The sequence below is a fragment of the Geotrypetes seraphini genome, chromosome 1, assembly GCF_902459505.1.
Source record: "Geotrypetes seraphini chromosome 1, aGeoSer1.1, whole genome shotgun sequence".
In the NCBI taxonomy this organism is placed as follows: domain Eukaryota; kingdom Metazoa; phylum Chordata; class Amphibia; order Gymnophiona; family Dermophiidae; genus Geotrypetes; species Geotrypetes seraphini.
Window position 1 is genome coordinate 81,014,369 of NC_047084.1, and position 20,686 is coordinate 81,035,054.

Here is a 20,686-nt window from a genome sequence, read left to right on the forward strand (position 1 = left end):
GGGTTTTGGCCATTGAAAGAGGCATGGGGGAGATTAGTTGAAGCGCTGTTCTCTCTCTCATAGCTCCGGTGCAGGTGTCTGTCCCGTGGCTTCTGAAGCCTTTTCCCACAATAACTCTGGTGGTTAGTTTACTGGCATTTCCAGTCAAGGCATATATTTGGCACATTGGACCCAGCATATGTATAACTGGAGTTTTTTTAGTTTTGCATTTGACGTACTCCGGTATTGAAGGAGCTCTGCTGAACTTTGTCTATGCGGGTGTAACTATCCTAATACAGCAGGAAATTAAGAGTTTAGGAGTAATTCTAGATACATCCTTAAAATTTCATAGCCACATCGCTTCAGTAGTTAAGATCGTTTTTTTCAAAATTAGGATGGTACTCAAATTATGGGATTTGCTGTCAGCTGCAAACTTTAGATTAGTTATGCAGAGATATTTCTTTCCACACCTAGATTATTGTAACTCTTTTTTGTGGCTTGCCGAAGACATCACCTAGAGCGCTTCAAGTGGCTCAGAATACCTCTGCTAGGGTAATAGCTACATTGCCCCCGCTATTCCCATGTCACACCTGTACTGGTCGAACTTCACTGGTTGCCGATTATATGGAGAATACAATTCAAGCTTTTAACTTTGGTATTCAAATCTGTACGAGACCTAATGCTTATGGTGATTGCTTCTCTTCTGCAGATATATATACCCTCTCATTCTTTGAGATCACAGGACAGAGATTTCTTAGTTGTTCCCACAATTCATTCTGTTACTAAAGTTATAAATCGATCATGTATGTTCCAAGTAGATGGACCTTTACTATGGAACTTGGTTCCAGATTATATCCGTTTGATTTCTGATTTCCTGGCATTTCGAAAAAGTCTGAAAGCCTACTTCTTTCAACTTGCCTTTTCAAATTAGGCCATTTTGTTTGTTGTGAACTTCTATACCCCTACTTATGACTAGGCAGTCAATTCAGAGTGGTTTGCATGAGCTTCTGTAAAAGGTGTTATAATACATGAGCACAATACAGAGTTACAGGGGCTTTTGTAGCAGTGTTACAATACAGATTTATGGCACAATCTATCATCCTACTTATGTTACCGGCACATCGATCGTTCTTCTTATTTGCATATATTCATACCAAATCAATCATCCTACCTATATCACATCTAATATTAGGTTTACTATTGTAGCTAAATACACTATATTACACAACTCCTAAGGAGTTTGGCCTATTCAACTAAATATAGTCTATATCAGACATGGGCAACTCCAGTCCTTGAGGGCCGGAATCCAATCGTGTTTTCAGAATTTCCCCAATGAATATGCATTGAAAGCAGTGCATGCAAATAGATCTCATGCATATTCATTGCGGAAATCCTGAAAACCCGTTTTACTATAGTTGTATTTTGATAGGTAGGGTTGCCAGACGTCTGGGAAAACCCGGACATGTCCTCTTTTTAGAGGACTGTCCAGGCGCCCAGAGGATTTCCAGAATCCGGCAGTTTTGGAAGTCCTGAGCTCGGAAGCCGCATCTGGAAACCTTTGTGCATGCACGACCATCACTGTGATGATATCATACGAACTTGCTTATGCATGTGATGTCATTGTGTCAACATTTTCACAAGCATGAAGGCTTCCAAATGCAGCCTTTGAGCTCAGGGAGGTTCCTGTGGGGATGGGGCTGGGGAAGGAACAGGGTGGAGCCAGAGGTGGAACAGGGCAGGACTGAGGTAGAACGGGGTGGGGCCAGGCATCCTCTTTTTTTTCAAAGAGGAAATCTGGCAACCCTAGGTATAGGTGACTTTAGTCAGATTTGGTAGTAATGTTTATGTTATTATATTTTGTGAGGAACAGCATGTTTTTTGTTAGTATTATTATTTTTTCTTTGTTCCCATTTTCCCTTCTGTTTTGTCCTCTCTTATCCCGAGGGTTCTTTTGTAACTTGTGCATTGCCCTCACATTGCACTTCATCTACAATTGTCTATTAATACTCATTTCTATTATGATACTAGACGTACACAATAGAGGATGACATCATCGTTCCCGTCCCTGTGAATAACCGCAGAAAACCAACTCCATGTCATTCTTTAAGGAGAGAGGGAAGAATCAGAGTATGACTGGGTACAGCCACTGACCCTCAAGCCTTGCATTGAAGAATGCTGATGTAGAAGGACTGAGGTTGAGCTAGACACTAAAGAATGACATGGGATGGTTTCTCATGGTTGTCCGTGGGGACGGGAACGGTGATGAATTTTGTCACCGTGTCATTCTCTAGTATACAGCGCTATACACATTATATGGAGGTTCTTTCTCTGTCCGTAGTGGGCTCACAATCTAAGATTTGCTTTTGTTTTTGGTATCTGGGGTAATGGAGGGTTAAGTGATTTACTCAAGGTCACAAATTGCTGCAGAGGGAGTTGAACCACTTCTCCAGTTTCTTAGTCCGCTGCACTAGACTTTAGGTTATTCCTCTAACCCCAAGGAGGCAATTTTGCCAAAACATGTCAGGTGCTCTTTACATAGATTACTAAAAGGCATGTTTTATATGTTTTGGCAATATTTCTGTGTTTGTAACAACCCACCTTTTTATCTTATGTTGAGTAACATTTTATTAAAGAACATCTTAACTGGCTTATTTTTATGTTCTGGTTCATGTTTCTTGTCTGAGATTATTTTCCCACTTGCTTCTTTAGTTATCTGCTGTTGTATTTTGGGCATGCCCCTTTGTTTTCTGATGTCAGGAAGGTTTTTGTATTTTTTTTTTCTTTGCTGCTGAATTGACTACAGATGTGCAGTGTTTTTGCTTTTCATCAGATTACTGTGTAGAGATAGCAATTAGGGAATTAAGAGAAGCTTGAACTCATTGGACCTCTCATCTTCTTCTAACCTAACCAACTGTGTAAATTTGAGATCCATTATGCACGGACAGTAATTGTGGAATAAATTATTGAGGCTGCAAACTATAGATCGGAGGTTTTTGGCAACAAATATTGTTTCTGACCTTAGTGACCTCCACACAGTAGAAGCAGAAGCCAGCCATTAAATGAAGCAGGTCTTGCCAGCATCACCGACACCAATAACTTGAAAATTTGTCCTCAAAAGCAGTGTAGAATTTACGTTGTATTTGTTTAGCTGTTACAAGGGGCATTCAAGAATTCACTGGCCAACACTCATTTTGGTGCCTCAAATGTTAAACCTTCTTCCTCCATATTCGCTGTGATAGGGGATTAACAGAACCGCAAATACAGAAAAAAACGCAAATAACTTTTTCATATGTTATTCGCTGTTTTCTAATAAAAACCATCGTGAATATGGTGAAACCGCGAATAACATGGTGGGAGACCTGGCCTTTTCCTGAAGGAGAGGCAAAACACGGCGAAGAAAGTGCTGGGAATCAATGATTTTCTCTGTAAACGCTTGGAATCAGCGATTTCTCTATGGAAGCTGATGTAATTTGGGGGGGAGGAGCCAGCAATCTAAAAACCGTGAATAATCGAAACCGTGAATGCTGAAAGCGCGAATACGGAAGGAGAAGTGTATATTTGACCTGCTGATTCCAAAAATGGCACCAGTTTTCTCCTATCAGCGCTAGGTTTTGAAATACAGAACATGTGCCATATACCATTCTTCACACTGCTCTGGATATTTTAATTTAGGGGTCCTTTTACTAAGGCGAGCTAGCCGATTTAGCATGCGCTAATATTTAGTGTGTGCTAAATCGGCTAGCACGCCTTAGTAAAAGAGGGGGTTAATGTTTAAATTAATATCTTTTAAGAATAAAATAAACATATTAAGAATTTTTTTTTTTAATTCTTTATTCCTTTTTAATCATTCAACAAGTGTACAAGAAAAATCATACATAGTCTCAGAAACAACACTTGATAAATCCATCAAGACAATAACAATTGTATATATATATATATATATATAAACCCAAAAACCACCCTCCCTCCCAACACTATTTTGCTTAATTCATTTTACCCTCTCATAAAGTGTACAAGAATTATAAGAAACAACACTTAGTTAAACACTTGAAAAACTTATCCTTATCCTCTATTAACTTAAAAGAAATCCTTACCCTATACATATAAACATATTAAGAATTAAAAGAAAAGTGTACAACATGAAAATCTACTTATTTCATACCAAAAGCACAAGTTTATGATACAAACTTTCCAGTCATTCGACACACAAGAAGCTCCTTTTGTAAGACTTCTGAGAGTTGCTACTTACCTTTTTCAAGCCAATATTTTGGATGTAAAACTACAGTTAGAAATATGTAAAAACTCTCACTATGGGGTCCTTTTGCTAAGGCGCGCGCTAAATGCTAACGCATCCATAGACTATAAAGGATGCATTAGCATTTAGCGTGCACTAAAAGAACTAGTGCGTCTTAGTAAAAGGACCCTTATATCTGCTAACTTGTACGCTATGGGGCTCATAATCGAAAGAGAAAAACATCCAAAAACCAGCCTAAGTCGGCACTTGGACGATCATCAGTCAAAAATGTCCAAGTGCCGATAATAAAATCGGGTTTTGGACGTATTTATAAACGACCTAGGCCTTCATAGTGCCGCTGAACAACCATAGCTAAATGGGGCGTGTCATGGGGAGTGTTGAGGGCGGGATTTGGGCGAAACGTGGGCAGGCTTAGACTTAATCGTAGTGCATGTATAACTGAAAGTTATACAGCACAGGATCGACGGAACTTGGATGTTGTGACTTAGACCATTTAAAACATGGTCTAAGTCACAAAAACCCACCTAAAGTGACCAGATAAGCACTGCAAACACATAATACAGACCCTCACACACTACCCCTGTGATCACTGACCCCACCCACCCCATAAAAATATTAATCACAACTTGAAAATTGTGCCTCTAGAACAGGGGTCTGCAACCTTTAAGACATAAAGAGCCACTTGGACCCGTTTTCGAAAAGAAAAAAAAACTTGGAGCCGCAAAACCATTATAAAACAAATCTAACACTGCATATATTGTTTCTTATCTTAATGCTATATACAGGATCACTAAATTGAAAATAAAATCATTTTTCCTACCTTTGCTATTTGGTGATTTCATGAGTCTCTGGTTGCACTTTCTTCTTCTGACTGTGCATCCAATCTTTCTTCCTTTCTTTCAGCCTCCTGTATGTTTCCTCTCCTCCAGACCTCATTCTCTCCCCCAACTTTTTCTTTCTGTCTCCCTGTTCCCCCTTCTTTCTGTCTCCGTGCCCTCCCCCAAGCCACTCGGTTTGCTGCCACCGCAATTGGGGAACAGCATCCCCAAGCCACCGCCTTCCCAAGCTTTCCCTGCAGAAGTGTTGCGCTGACCAGCATTCCGCTCCCTGACGTCAATTCTGACGTAGGAGAGGAAGTTCCGGGCCAACAAGGCATTTCTCCTCATTCCATCCAGCCTGAGCCCCATCTCTCCTTGATCCCTTCTGTGTCTGTCAGAATTACCATTCCACCTATTTTCCAGCATCACCCTTCTTTGTGTCCATCTCACCTATATCCCTATCTCACCACTTTTTCAGAATCTTCATTTGTCTCTGTCCTTATCTTTACGCCATGTTCACCATTTGCCCTTTCAATGTCTTTATCTCCCCCCCCCCCCACTTTTTCAGCATTACTTCTATGTCTCTATTTCACCTCCTCTTCATGTCCCCTCTGTATCTCTATCCTTATTCAGTAGGTCCTGCTTACCCTTTCTCTTCTTTGTGTCACTATCTCCATTTTCAGCTTTCCCCCCCCCCCCCCCTTTTCCTTTGTTACTGCACCCTGTAGCTAGAATCTTTCCACCCTCCCTCCACTCCGGCCCAGCCCAGTATGAAAGATTTCCTTTTGTTTCCCTCCCCTCTCTCTTTCTCTCTCTCTTCTCCTCCCTCACCCACGAGTCCTGCATCTGGCCCTCTCCCTTCTACCTGCACCTGGCAACACTCCCCTGCTCCGCGGCTCTTTTCAGCAACTCTTCAGCAGTGATCAAGACAAGCTGCCGACATCGAGGCCTTCCCTCTACGAGTCCCGCCTTTGTGGAAAAAGGAAGTTGAAACAAGCGGGACTCGCAGAGGGTAGGCCCCGACGTCAGAAGCTGCTGCTGAGTTGCCGAAGAGAGCCGCGGAGCAGGGGATGTGGCCGGAAGCAGGTAGAAGGGAGAGTGAGATAGGAAGGCTGTAGATCTCCGGAGCATGACACCGACCCCGGCCAGGATGATTTCTTTTTCAGGCACCTTACAACTCCAGCGTCGCGGCGGGAAATAGCCATGCTGAGCAGTGAGCTCAGCACTACACAGATGAAAGCCTTGCTTGCTGATTGGTCCGGCGGCACGGCGGGGCGGGGCCGCCGGACCAATCAGCAAGCAAGGCTTTCATCTGTGTAGTGCTGAGCTCCTGCTCAGCATGGCTATTTCCCGCCGCGACGCTGGACTTGTAAAGTGCATGCCTGCGTGACACACTACCGGAGCCGCAGCAAAGGTGGAAAAGAGCCGCATGCGGCTCTGGAGCCGCAGGTTGCCGACCCCCGCTCTAGAACATCATCATCTGACACCATGGCATAGGAATGCCTAGTCGTCCAGCACAGAGGCAGCTTAAGCCGTCTTGGGGGTGGGTTAGGGTTCGATAGAGAGGAGGACCCATGCCCATAAGCCCTGTAATCACTGCATTGATATTGAAACATTTGCACCCCCCAAACCCTTTTTTACTAGCATATAAGTGGCTCCTGCAGCCAAAAGGGCTATTGGGGTGGAAGATAAGTGGATCTAGGGGATTCTGGAGGTGGTTTAGGTGGCTCACCATGATCTATAAGGGAGCTGTAGTAAGATGAAGACATGGCACCCTTTTTGTGAAGTTCACAGCAGTACCCACTATTTAGGTGCCATGTCTGGGTGTTCAGTCCATCACTTTGCAGACCCCTCCCACGTCTAACAGGGCTTGTTCTAGGTGTTTTTGACTTGGACGAAAAGTTGGATGAAAATGTGATATAAAGATGGACGATTTAGTGACTTGGATGATCAGATCAACAGGACGTATACTTGGACGATTTTCAAAACGAAAAAATAATTGGACGTATTTTTTTGAAATTGTGTCCTAAGCTGTTTTTTTACTTTGGACAACTTGCAACTTGGACAAAAACGGACTTAGACGTTCCTTTCGATTATGCCCCTCTAAATCTGCTAACTTGTATGCAAAAACACAAACCAGGTAACAGAAGACAAAGTTTGATTGATAATAATAATAATAATAACTTTATTCTTCTATACCGCCACAATCTTGCGACTTCTAGGCGGTTTACATTCAAGAGAGCTGGACATTCAGCGAGTTACAATATGCAGATAGAGGAAATACAGAGTACAGAAATTTTAAGAAAGCGAAAAGATAAAATATACAGTTTGCTAAGAAATTTCCGAGAGGACCTGTTTGGAAAGGTCACGAATTACACTTTTATGTATGTACTACCTATTACTCGCTTAGTTGATAAGCTAGATAGAAAATTTTAAAATAAATGAATAACAAAGTTGAAAAACCTGTTAGAATTTAAATCTATGTGAAACTGTTTTAAACAGATCAGGTTGAAAAACCTTTGAAATACAAATTTATGTAGTCTAAGGAAACCAGGTTCTTTATGGCTCAGCCCCAATTTGTCTAACTGATAGCTTCATTATAGCCATACATAAAAATAGTAGAAAACCACATATTTTGTTTAATTTCCCTCCAGTAAAAGGTTATAAAAGTAAGAAATTCCTTAATCATGTTCTAGCATTCCAGGCAGCTTCTCATGAAAAGGAATTTCATTCATTGCTGCTTTCCGCTGATTCTTACAAACATTTCAGGAAAAAATTGAAAACCTGTTTTTTCCTTAAATATTTGACAAATTAATCCATTCTTTCTATGTACTATGTTATAATTAATAATTTTTTGTAAACCGCATAGAACTTTTGGTAATGCGGTTAACAAGTACATTGTATTGTAATGTAATCTCAATTTTTTGCACATAATTTTGTAATGTAACAGAAAGGTGATTTTGTCATTTGAGCTTTACATTTTTATGCCAGTGTGCATTATAGGAAAGGATGTAGACAAATAGTTGTGAAACAAAGGTCATTATACACAAAAAATGTAGGTAATTTAAATACATCAATTTTCCATTCAAAAAAGAAAGCTTGTTATGACATCCTGATTCTGCAGGAGATCTTTTAAATAGCGGTAAAAAAATTAATAAATTCAACCATATCTGAGAAACTAGAACGGATGTGGTCTATCCAATGCAATTTTCTGAATCAGCGCCCAAATAACCCCAGCAACATGTCAAAAAATCCAAGGCACCAATAATTTTTTTGTTGTTGTTGGCCTGTGTTATTTATGTTGTGACTTGTCTCAAGGTTACTTATGCACAGTTGTGGCTCAGTGTGAGTCCAAAATTCCAAGGGACAGGATGTCAGGAGAGTCCTCGTGTGAATCAAGTAAGTAACTGCTAGATTTGGAGCACTGTTCAGTGATAAAATTTCTCAGAAAAGGGAAAAAGCCAAAGGAGATCCATGAACACATTGACTGCAGTTTATGGTGAATCTACCACATCATCCTTCAAAGTAAAAATTTGGAACAAGCAGTTTAAGTGGGGTAGAAGAAGACCCCCACACTGGATGGCCTGTGGAAGCAACTTCCACAGAACTGTGCAAGAAAGTTGAAGATTTAATTTTGTCAGATAGATGAATTAAGGTTTTCCAAATAGCTGAAGAAATGGGCATATTAGCAGGTACAGTTTAGAAAAATAATTGATGAAAAGTTGGCCATGTCCATGGTTAGTGAAAGATGGATTCCAAGAATGTCATGTCAGAAGGCCGTGTCAGAATGCCTCAAGCCTCCAGTGCTGTCAGGAATACTTGGAGATGCTCCGTGAAGACCAGGTTAATTTTTTCATTGTTTGGTGACTGGAGATGAGACTTAGGTCTATCACAGAGATTCTGAATCCAAAATGGAGTCAAATCAGTAGAAGCACAAGTCATCCCCCACTCCCAAAAAGTTCAAGACAGAAAAATCTGCAGACAATGTCATGATAATTGTCTTCTGGGACGATGAAGGACTTTTGCTTCTGGAGTTCATGCCACACAAGACAACCATAGCCAGGGAGCGTTATGCCAACACAATGATCGCTTTCTAGGAGTCAATCATGGAGAAAAGACGAGAAAAATTTACAACAGGTGTGCTGCTCCTTCACAACAATGCACTAATGCACGTGCCACGACAGTCACAGGCTGCCATCTGAGAATGTGGGTTTCAGACTCTGAACATCCACCCTACAGTCCTGACTTTGCTCCCTTGGATTATTTCTTGTTCCGAGTTTTGAAGAATTCTCTCTGGGGACAGTGGTTTTCAAGCGATGAAGACATCAAGGAAGCTGTGACATCCTGGTTTGAAGGACAAAAAGAAGAATTATTTTCAAAGGGGTTAAAATCATTGCAGAAAAAGAGGATGAAGTGTATGGAGCTATCAGGGGACTCTATTTAAAAATAAAAAAAATTTTTAAAAAAATTCTTGTCTTTCTTACTGAGGTAAATAAATTATTAAATGCCCTTCATATAATATATAGGACACGCACATTGTTTTATTATTTCCAGCTATTTTGTAAGGCTTTGATGACCTTCTTGCAGGGATTTGTTTTGTTTTTTTAAAGAAAAGGGGATGGGACTTAATATGCTGCCTTTATGTGATTACTATCAAAACAATTTAGGTACATATTGACCCCCATGGCCACAGATTGAAGGAAGTAACAGAATCTTATTTCTATGAGCTCCTTTTATTAAGCCGCGCTAGCGGGGTTAACATGCGTGACTTTTCATCATGCGCTAACCCCTGCGCTAGCCTAAAAACTACCGCCTGCTCAAGAGGAGGTGGTAGCGGCCAGCGGTTTAGCTTGCGGTATTACGCGTGTTAAACCGCTAGCGCGCTTTTGTAAAAGGAGCCCTATAAGGCAGTAGTTTTTCATGAAGGCTACAAGAAAATTTTCACTTAAATTACATGGGCTTGTTTAGTCCATTTCTTATAGAAAATTTCTGTTTTTTCTCTCTTTTTTTTTTTTTCTTTTAATGTTTGCATTGTTCTCTGCACCCATTTGGGGATTTTTAGTTTTCTTCATTTGTCTAATGAGCTTCTGGGAGCTCGGTCCAGTACCTACAACACTGAGGGCTCCTTTTACTAAACCGCGTTAGGGCATTAACGCGCGGAATAGCGCACGCTAAAATGCCATGCACGCTAGACATTAGTTCTAGCCACATAGCGCAAGGTTTAGCGCGCTCTAAAATGCTGCGTGCGCTAAAAACGCTAGCACAGCTTAGTAAAAGGAGCCCTGAGTGCCAGAGGAAGAAGATTAAACTAAACCTGTAAATAGTACGATGGTTGAAAATGTGGAAAAAACTTACAAGAAAGTGTGTGCTTCTCCAAATACTTTTGGAGATTCAACAACTGCAGTATTTGCATTCTTATTGAAACCACACCTTTCCATGGGCTCTGCCAGATAGCTTGAGTTAGCTTTTGGCATTTTATGATTATTAGATAATCAAGGTTTGATTACATTCTGACTGCCAGAAGGTATATTTGTTTGTATTTACAAATAGTATACATATATACGTAACCTTAATTTTCCTAATGCTATTATCTTTTTGTGTAACCATCCCTGTGTTGTCAAACCTATGCCCTTCCCATTTTTAGGTGTATGTATTTCAGTGGAGCAATTATGGCTATTAAGGAGGGTATTTCCATGTATCTGTCTGTCTGTTTGTCTGGCTTTCTGTACGCAAGGGCTAGTTTGTGATATGCACAAACCCATCTCTACAGCTAAAAGTGAATAGAAGAACCCTGGAGTAAGGAATAGTGCCATGATGGGAGGCGAGCTAGTGCAGTGGAACCAAATCATACAGATACAAAAATAGAGTGACCCAATACCAAAACTCAGCAACTGGCGAGGATCCAACCCTAAACAGAAGCAGCAGCAAAAATCAAAGCACAGAAAGAACAGGGGAACACAAAAATCAGCAGACTGGCAGGGACTGAACCTCTTCCAACTGATGAGACCGCATGGCAGAAAAATGAGTGAAAAGTATACCAGAGGGAGAATGATAATACAAAAGTCCACAATACAAAGAAAGCATAGAAGGCCTGCAGATGGAGCAACGAGGCGGAGTCATGTTCACAGGGAAGCAACTTTATTTGAGGATCTGACAAGGCCTGTGTTTCGGCAAGTGCCTGCGTAAGGGGTCAAAATGCTGCCAACCAGTATACCAATTTTTAGGGTTACAAGACATTTAGAAAAACCCAGACATGTCTTCTTTTTAGAGGACTGTTCGGACATCCGGATGGACTTTCCAAAACTCGGCATTTGTCCGGGTTTTGGAAAGCCCCAACGAGCTCCGGCCACATCTGGAGGGTCTCTAAGCATGTGTGGATGATGTCACACAGTTGTGCATGCTCCAGATGCAGCTAGAGCTCATCCAGAAGAAGAGAGGAGGCTTTGCAGGGGTGTGGCTGGGGGGGTGCAATGGGGTGGGACTGGAGGTGGAACTGGGCCGGGCTGGGGCTGGAGGTGGAATAGGACGTGGTCATGTGTCCGGGGTTTCCCGGAGAAAAATATGGCAATCCTACCAATTCTTCTATTAAAAGGGTCAAGCAGATTCAACGACAACCATTTCACTGCAAAATGTTGCTAACCAATATATAAACTCTTCTGTCAAAAGGGCCAAGCACATTCAATCACAACCATACAGTTGCCAGGTGCAGCTTACTCTATGTGCTTTTATGCTTGTGATAGAATCATTTGTATATTGGTTGGCAACATTTTGACCCCCTGACACAGGCATTTACTGAAACACGGGCCGTGAAGGGTCCCAAAATAAAGTTGCTTCACAATGAATGTGACTCCACATCATTGCTCCATCTGCGTCCTTCTACACAGAAAAATGAGAGGGCCTGTGGGGACTCAAACCACACCAACTGAAGAAAGTGCAGTAAGAATCAATGAGTCAGCAGGGTTTGAATCAGGCAGCCATGGATGTGCTGGAGGAGCTAAATAAGATGGGGCAGGTGAGAAACACATTGATCATTCTGGAAGAGAGAGAGAATTAGTGCAAAAGAAAGGGGCAGGGAGAGGAAGGATGTGACTTCAACTGAAAAGGAATGACTAGAGAACAGAAGGAGGAAGTATAGAGGTGACTAGAGGATGGAAGAACATAATTAATAGCCTTACTGGGTCAGACCAATGGTCCATCAAGACTGTAACCTGTTCTCACGGTGGCCAATCCAGGTCACTAGTACCTGGCCAAAACCCAAAGAGTAGCAACATTCAATGCTACCGATCCAGGGCAAGCAGAGGCTTCCCCCAAAAACAGGAATATGTGCTAGGGGAGCTGGTTGGGATTCAAACCCATGACCTTTGGAAGATAGGAATAGGACTTTTACCCATTGAGCCACAGCAGCTTCCATGAAGGATGAAAGAGTGAGGAAGAGGGTAGAAGAGAATGGGGAAGTGACAGTATAGGAGAGTGCAGGGGAATCCTGAGCTCAGGGAGAAGGGGGAGTAAAGAAAGGCAGTGTTTGAAAGAGATTAGAGGGAAGTAGTAGCCAAAGGCCACACAACTGCAAATGTTAAAGACTATATATTGTGCCTAAAAAGATCGGCAATGAAAAAGTCCACCAAAGCGCTATTCTATTTATGGCACCTAAAGTTATGTATGGTTTATAGAATAGTGCTTTTGCCTGAGAGCATCACCTAACTGTAGGTGATCGTTTCCACCAATGGAAAGGTAGTACAAAACCTTGCCCCTTATCCTACAATTATACATGTAATTTGGAAGAACAACCCTGATCCACCTATGGCCCTCCCATTTCCATGCCCCCTCTTTGATGCCACATGTAAATTTTAGGTGCAGATCCTGCACCCAAATCTATGCACATAAGTTTAAATAAAAACCAATTAATACTAATAATTGCTTATTAAGAAGCTAATTGAATCATTCAATTAAGTTGTGCGTGCAAATTGGGTGTGCGCCCAAATTTGTGCATGCAACTGAAAGCACCATTTATAATAATCCTAGAAACATGATGCAAATATTTATTTATTTATTTACTTAAAGGTCAAATGGGCCCATCCAGTCTGCCCGTCTGTAGCATCCACTATCTCTTCCTCTCCCTAAGAGATTTCACGTACCTGTCCCGTGCTTTCTTGAAATCAGACACAGTTTTTATCTCCACCACCTCCACCGGGACACTATTCTACACATCTACCACCATTTCTATTTTAAAAAAAGTATTTTCTTAGATTACTCATGAGTTTATCACCTCTTAACTTCATTCTATGCCCTCTCATTTCAGAGTTTCCTTTCAAATGAGACTCGCCTCATGCACATTTTTGCCACATAGGTATTTAAACGTCCCTATCATATCTCCCCTCTCCTCCAAAGGATATGTAAGTAAGAAACTATACGAGAACCTTCTAGCGACACAGGCAGCTAAAATTGACCCTGCCGTCTCACAATTAATGACCAAAACAACAGACATCAAAGTGTTCCGAAAAGAAATAAAAACACTTCTATTCAAAAAATACTTCCCATCACTCTTTTTTAAGTTCAGTATGTTTTATTGAAATTTTTGCATAACAAAAGGAGAAAAGAATACAAATATATAGCAGAGGTTCTTGACAACAATACTTGTACTGGAAAAACAGTATGTACATAGGCAATGCCCTAAAATCAGGCAGTGATATATCAACATTCCATACCCATAAAAGGATGGGGAAAAAAGAAGAAGAAGGGAGAAATAAACAGATCATGAGGCTTATACAATAGTAATGATGTAACACCTGTATACAATTATTCAAGAAGAACATGCCACAACTGTGTACAATAACCACCAGAAGTAAGAGGTAAAGGTAGAATTGCCATTGATAAATAGCAAATGTTAATGCTAGTAGGGGTATTAGAGTGTTATTAACACAAGGTATGAGGACTCAGATCAATTAACAAATGGCGAATCAGCATACTGAAGCAGTGGACCCCAGAGCTTATTGAATTTAGACATTGAGCTTGATCTTTCTGCCGCAATTTTCTCATATTTAATTATCAGGCAAGTGGTATTCCACCAAGAATCGTAACTCACAGATTCTAGATTTTTCCAGTTTGATAGCATAGTCTTGATCGCTATAAGGAGAAGTATATGAATGAGGCAATCTTCATCTTTAGTGCAATTTTCCAGTGAGTCAATACTACCTAATATGATAGTTCTATATGATAATGGAAAGGATGTTTGAAATAGGTTATTAATATCAGTTATGATTTTGGACCAAAAAGGTTGAAGTAACGGACATTGTGGTACTTCCCATCACTCTAACCTCCATCTAATGAGCTCACAATCAATCCCTTGGGAATACCACCCTTATAGTAACACTTTGTCCAATCCTCAAACTAAACAACTCTACAGACAATATCATCAACATTATGTAACCGTCATGTAATCATCAACGCTAGGTAACCACCTTCGCCAACATGTATATGTTGTTACTCTCCATCCGCTGTAACTTGAATCTGTTGTTATGTAACATATTCTGTAATCTTGAATGTATCGTAATTCTTTACTGTTACCTGTAATTTACTCTTCTCCTGTAATGCAATTCTACTGGAAATGCCCAGATATCTTCTATATTGTAATCCGCCTAGAACCGCAAGGCACAGGCGGAATAGAAATCTCTAATGTAATGTAATATATTGAGATATTTAAGTCTGTCCCCATATGTAAGGTTGCCAGATTTTCCAATTGGCTCTGAAGACAGTCTTGTTCACCTTTTGGAAATTAATTATTCTACTTTTTCCAAATTAGATTTCTTTTGTTCTGTTCTTTTGTATTACTTTATTCTTAATGTTAACTGAATTGAGCTCCAAATTGGTTGATGACCCGATGTATAAAACTAAGGCCTCCTTTTACGAAACTGCGATTGCAGTTTCTAGCGCGGGGAGCCGTGCTGAATGGCCCGCGCTGCTCCCGACGCTCATTGAGTTCCTATGAGCATCGGGAGCAGCGCGGGCCATTCAGCGCGGCTCCCCACGCAGTTTCATAAAAGAGGGGGGTAAGTTTTAGTTTAGTTTAGTTTTCTGATTTGAAAATGAACCCTATAGTATTCTAAGTGGCGAATGCATGCGCAATCACTGACATAGAATTTGTGCCCAGCGCCCATCATCCCAGCACCCATCTTTAGGCAAACTGTCTACTTTTACTTGCAGCAAACATAAATATTCCCTTTTGAGAGGGGTTTACAAAAGAGTTTCTGCTTATTCACATGCTTGCCTCTTTACTAAGCTGCGATAAGAGCTAGTGCATGCTTACTTAAAAGGGCTTACCGCAGGACACATTCAGGTGTCCCAATCTGCGCATGCGAAGAACATACTAAAAAATATTTTTCTTTTTTTTACACAGGGTGTATGTTTGGGGGCAGAGAGTGGACATTGCTTTGCTAATTACCATATTCTGATTAGCGTGAGATTAGCAGTGAGCTCTTAACGCCTACAAAGTAGGTGTCAGTAAGTGCTCACATGCTAATTTTTTTTAAATGGCTGTGCATTAATGACTTTCAAACCACTAAAATCCCTTCAGGAGTTAAAAAGAGAAAAGAGAAACTAGAATGATCATTTATTTCAGATATTAACTTTGATTTTATATTTGTTGGTATCTTTTGAATTCAAAATTTGCAAAACATTTTCACATATTGTATGACAAAAAGTCTTCAAGGAAGCCATATTGGTTCTTTCTGCCTTTCAGATGGACATCACAGCAATGACCCTTGGAGTTCCTCTAGTGGGATTAACCAGCCTGGCTATGGGGGGATGCTGGGCAATTCTTCACATATTCCACAGTCTAGCAGCTATTGCAGTCTGCATCCACATGACCGCTTGGTAAGACAGCCACTCTGGCTTCACAGCTGGTAGATCTCTGTGTCTGTCCCTTTTATCATGTTTATATTTCTGTCATTTTAATTTGTCAATCTATACCAGGGGTGGGCAACTCTGGTCCTCGAGGGCCGGAATCCAGTCGGGTTTTCAGGATTTCCCCAATGAATATGCATTGGAGAGCAGTGCATGCAAATTGATCTCATGCATATTCATTGGGGAAATCCTGAAAACCCGACTGGATTCCGACCCTCGAGGACCGGAGTTGCCCACCCCTTTCACAGCTAGAGAATATCTTGCTAATCAAATTTTTTTCCCATATTTTCTTAAATCTAGCTTTTTGACAAAAATTCTTAATTTTTATTAACGCTGTATGGAAGTATTGAAATTGATGAAATTTTTTCAGGGACCTCTAAAGAAGATATCCAAAGTTTTGGGCATGGTCTCAACTAGGTCCAGAGTTAGGGGCCCCTTTATTTGGGCCACTTTTTTTTATATATAAATATCTGTGGAAGATGTCGAGTGGGGTTCCTCTTTGAAAATGTTTGAGATGCACAGTTATGATATTAACGACTCGATATTAATGTTTATCTCTTTTAAGGTTTGTTTTTATGTAAAACTGTTCTAGCCTTTTTTAGCTATGAGTTTTAAGATCTATTTTATGATATTTTAAGATTATGTATGTATACCTTGTTAACCGTTTAGTTGTAAACTGTATAGAAATTTTTTAAAATAAATAAATCTGAAGTAATATGGGATAAGGAATGCTCCGGGTCTAGGGGCTCCTTTTACAAAGGCGCGTTAGGGCCTTAACGCGCGGAATAGCGCACGCTAAAATGCTGCGCAGAATAGCGCGTTCTAAAATGCCCCGCGTGCTAGCCGCTACCGCCTCCTCTTTAGCAGGCTGTAGTTTTTGGGCTAGCGTGTGCTATAGCGCGTGCTAATCTGGTGCGTGCGCTTGAAACGCTAGTGCACCTTCGTAAAAGGAGCCCTAGATGTTAACAGTTTGTAAAATATTTTACAAGAGCTTTGCTGAATATAGAAGCTTTTTACAAATATCTAAAAGGCCTCTGAGACGCTAGAAAGAAACACATATCTTTCAAGTTCAACCACCCCATGCCTCTTTGAGAACTATGCGTGTTAACTGGGCATATACATGTATGTAGTAGCATTATTAGATGCTTTGGGCCATTTACTTGTGAAAATTCTATGCAAGCCTTCTCGAATGACCTCCTAAGTATGCTTTAAAAAAACTGTATGCCCCTTTTATTAAAATGTATAATGTAGTTAATACAAGAATTAGTGCGTGCTGTTAGCACACACCCATGCTAACAGTGAATAAAACAATTTGACATGAGTATTGCGCTAATTCTTTTATTAACTACATGGCAAAAAATGGGTATTGACTGTGTCTTGCTGTTAACATGCAGTGATTTAACATGTGTTTACTGTTAACACAGTACATTATAGGGAGCAGTTCAGTAGGTGGTGTTAAGTGCATTGACATAATCTGCAATGCCCATTCCATTCCTATGGGTGACTCGGCATACAAGTGACGGAACGGGGGAGGCCAGAAGGCTGTATAGATTTTTTGAATAGCAGAGTTTTGATTTCTTTTCGAAATGATTTAAAGTCACTTGTAGTTGTCAGCAGGTTGGAGATGGAGGGGCCCAGCTTCGCTGCTTGCGTCGCTAGGAGGCCGCCTTACATCTTCTTGCGCTGTGTTCCCTTGAGTGGTGGGTATAACAGTTTCTTTATATTCAGAGTCATTTCAAAGGGCCCTTTCACTAAACAGCATTAAAGACTAGATTCAGTACATGGTGCCCAAATCTGGATGCTGAAAAAAAAAATTGGCTCCGAGTTGGGCGCCATTTATAGAATAGCGCATAAGGCCGGGATCCATGCCCAAATTTGGACACACCAACTGAAACCGGATGCAAATCCTCGCGTATAAGTTAGGCACGGATCCCACGAATTCCATAACACTGCGCCCATCTTTACTGAATGCCATCTTTACTGACGTGCCAATGCCCCTCCCATTACCATGCCCGATTTCCCCAATGAATATGCATGAGATCTATTTGCTAAAAAAATTAGCACACACATCTTTATAGAATAATTAGCTCAGACTGGGTTTTAGGTTAACATACATAATAGACAGTTACCGGGTTACAACTTGCCATAGTTAGAGTATACATTTTTTCAGTACAGGTTTTTATCCTAATCTTGGCGCTAATGGGCTCATTACTCAATTAAATTGGTTATGCGCCCAAATTTGCATGAGGAATTATGAGCACCATATATACAATCTGGGGGTAAACCCTTAATATGTGATTTACCATATGATAAATTGCACACTAAGTGCTTCTTTTACCAAGGTGTGCTACCAAATTTAGCATGTGCTAAACATGAATTTGGCGTGTGTCAAATCCTTTAGCACACCTTATTAAAAGGAGCCCTAAATATTTTGGTGTCAGGGGCTGTGGAATGGGCAGAAAGTTGACATGGAAGGCATTTGACAGTTAATGTACTGCACTTACCAGATGCAATTGTAGAGTTAAGGGAGTGGGGACTTGTATACTGTCGTTTTGTTGCTTTGGCATTTCAAAGCTGACATTCAGAGCGGTGGGCACTGGAGGATTAAGTGACTTGCCCAGGGTCAAAAGGAACAGCACTGGGATTTGCTCTCACATCCTCTGGGTGCAGAGGCAGCAGCTTAACCAGTGAGCCACAGCCCCTCCTCTTTCTGCCACTTACTGCCCCCTAGATAGGAAGTGCTATGGAGAAATTCTGTAAATGGCATCTAAAAAGATAGGTGCCTATCGTGTGTCAATCACACTTAGGCGCCCATTACATTATCCCGTCCCATCCCCATGAGTTTTGCCGCTGTCCCTGTCTCATTCCTGTAAGCTCTTCCTTAACCGCACAAGCCTCGAACGCTTATGATTTTAAAGGGTTTGAGGCTTGTGCAGATGAGGACGGAGCTTAGGCATTGGTGGAATGAGGCATTATGACATCACAATCTGAGCTCTAGAATGTTGCTGCTTATGATTTTAAAGTGTTTGAGGCTTGCGTAGATGAGGACGGAGCTTGCAGGAATGGGGTAGGGTTAGGAAAATAAGCTCCCGTGGGGACGAGGAAAAATTTGTCCCCATGTCATTCTCTTCGTAGGACTTAGACGCCTGTAATGTAGGCCAGGATTTTAAAGGCCTACATTATAAACACCTAAGTCATTTAGAGAAGCATGCCTAGCAGCACCTAAGTCCTTCTCTGCCCCTAAACATGAATATTTTGGAGTTAGGTGCCCCTACGCACCATGCGATAGGCGCCTGCCTTTTGTAGAATCATGCTTAAGAAGATAAGCGCCTATTGCCCTATTAATTTTTATTTTTCTCAATTATGAGCTTGTCAAAACTCATAAATGAAGCCAATTTACTAGTTAACCCCCTCTTTTATAAAGCAGCATGCTGAGCCATAGGCAGCAAAGTGCTGTTTGGTTTGGCTCCAGTGGAATCCTGCAGTGCGGTGCGGCCTCTCACCAGCTCCCGACTCCCCCAACCACCTCCTCCCAGTGCTGTACTTTAAAATATTTGGGCAGCCGTCACACAGCGTCAACGAGCAAGCCTGACCCCTGGAAGTAGAACGAAGGGTTCTGGAACACACCTGCTTGTTGACGTTGCGCAGCGGCGGCCTGAAGATTTTAAAGTACAACACCGACAAGCGGATGGGAGGGCGGGCATCAACTGAGACCACTAATTTGAGGGGCGTTCATGGTCCCTGTGGCCTCCCCCGTTCCAATGCCTATGTGCCGAGCTGCAATTAGGAAGAGAATGGGCTTTCAGCATTTATTTATTTAAATTTGCAGTTATAAATTATAAAAAGGCTCATAAGTCTTTTAAAAATAACAGGAAAGAGTTGGTGGCAAGAAACAACATTAACTGTTAACTTCCCTTTTTTTTTTTTTTTACTGTTTATGGAGGAAGAGGTTGTTTAAGATATGCCATAAACTTTGCTTTCACAGAAACATAACCTTTAAAGGGATCATTTCCTAAGGCAATTTTTATGTTTAAAGCATGTTTTACATGCAGAAAAAGGATATAAACTTGTGTAGATGTACACCTACATGAAAAGTAAAAATATATTTAAAAAAAATGTAGCTGTATATACACAAATAACTTAATTTACATTTTAAAACCTTTTTTGAAAAAATATAAAAATTATTAAATTTTGAAATCATGCATAAAGAAAAGATCGATCAGGGATTCAGACAATGGCAAAAATCACAATAAATAATCTGCAAATTGTATTAACTGTAGTAGAATTCACATATTTTTCTCTAAGTCATATTGTGCAAAATCGCTATTTTTATTTTTTTTTACAACTCTGATAAGGTGAACTAATACAGGGCATAATCGAAAGGGACGTCTAAGTCCTTTTACGTCCATCTTGCAAGTCGTCCAAACTTAAAAAGAGCCTAAGACACATTTTAGAAAGAGACGTCCAACTATTTTTTACTTTCGAAAATCGTCTAATTATACGTATTGCCGATCTGATCGTCCAAGCCACTAAATCGTCCATTTTTATACCACATTTCCGTCCAACTCTCCGTCCAAGTCCAAAACGCCTAGAACAAGCCCTATTGGACGTGGGAGGGGTCTGCAAAGTGATGGATTGAACACCCAGACATGCCACCTAAATAGTGGGGTACCTTACAGGGCACTACTGTGAATTTCACAAAAAGGGTGCCATGGCTTCTCCTCCCTACAGCTCC

At 40.9% G+C, this 20,686-nt stretch overlaps 1 protein-coding gene across 16 annotated transcripts in view; it reads left to right on the forward strand.

Moving 5' to 3' along the window:
* The window catches only part of TCF4 (transcription factor 4), a 901,809-nt gene that overhangs the window by 729,517 nt on the left and 151,606 nt on the right, over positions 1 to 20,686 (forward strand). For all 16 annotated transcript variants that reach the window (XM_033934037.1, XM_033933979.1, XM_033934084.1 and 13 more), the window contains one exon: positions 15,788 to 15,921. In XM_033934037.1, coding sequence (XP_033789928.1) covers positions 15,788 to 15,921 — 134 coding nt within the window. The remainder of the gene's footprint in view (positions 1 to 15,787; positions 15,922 to 20,686) is intronic.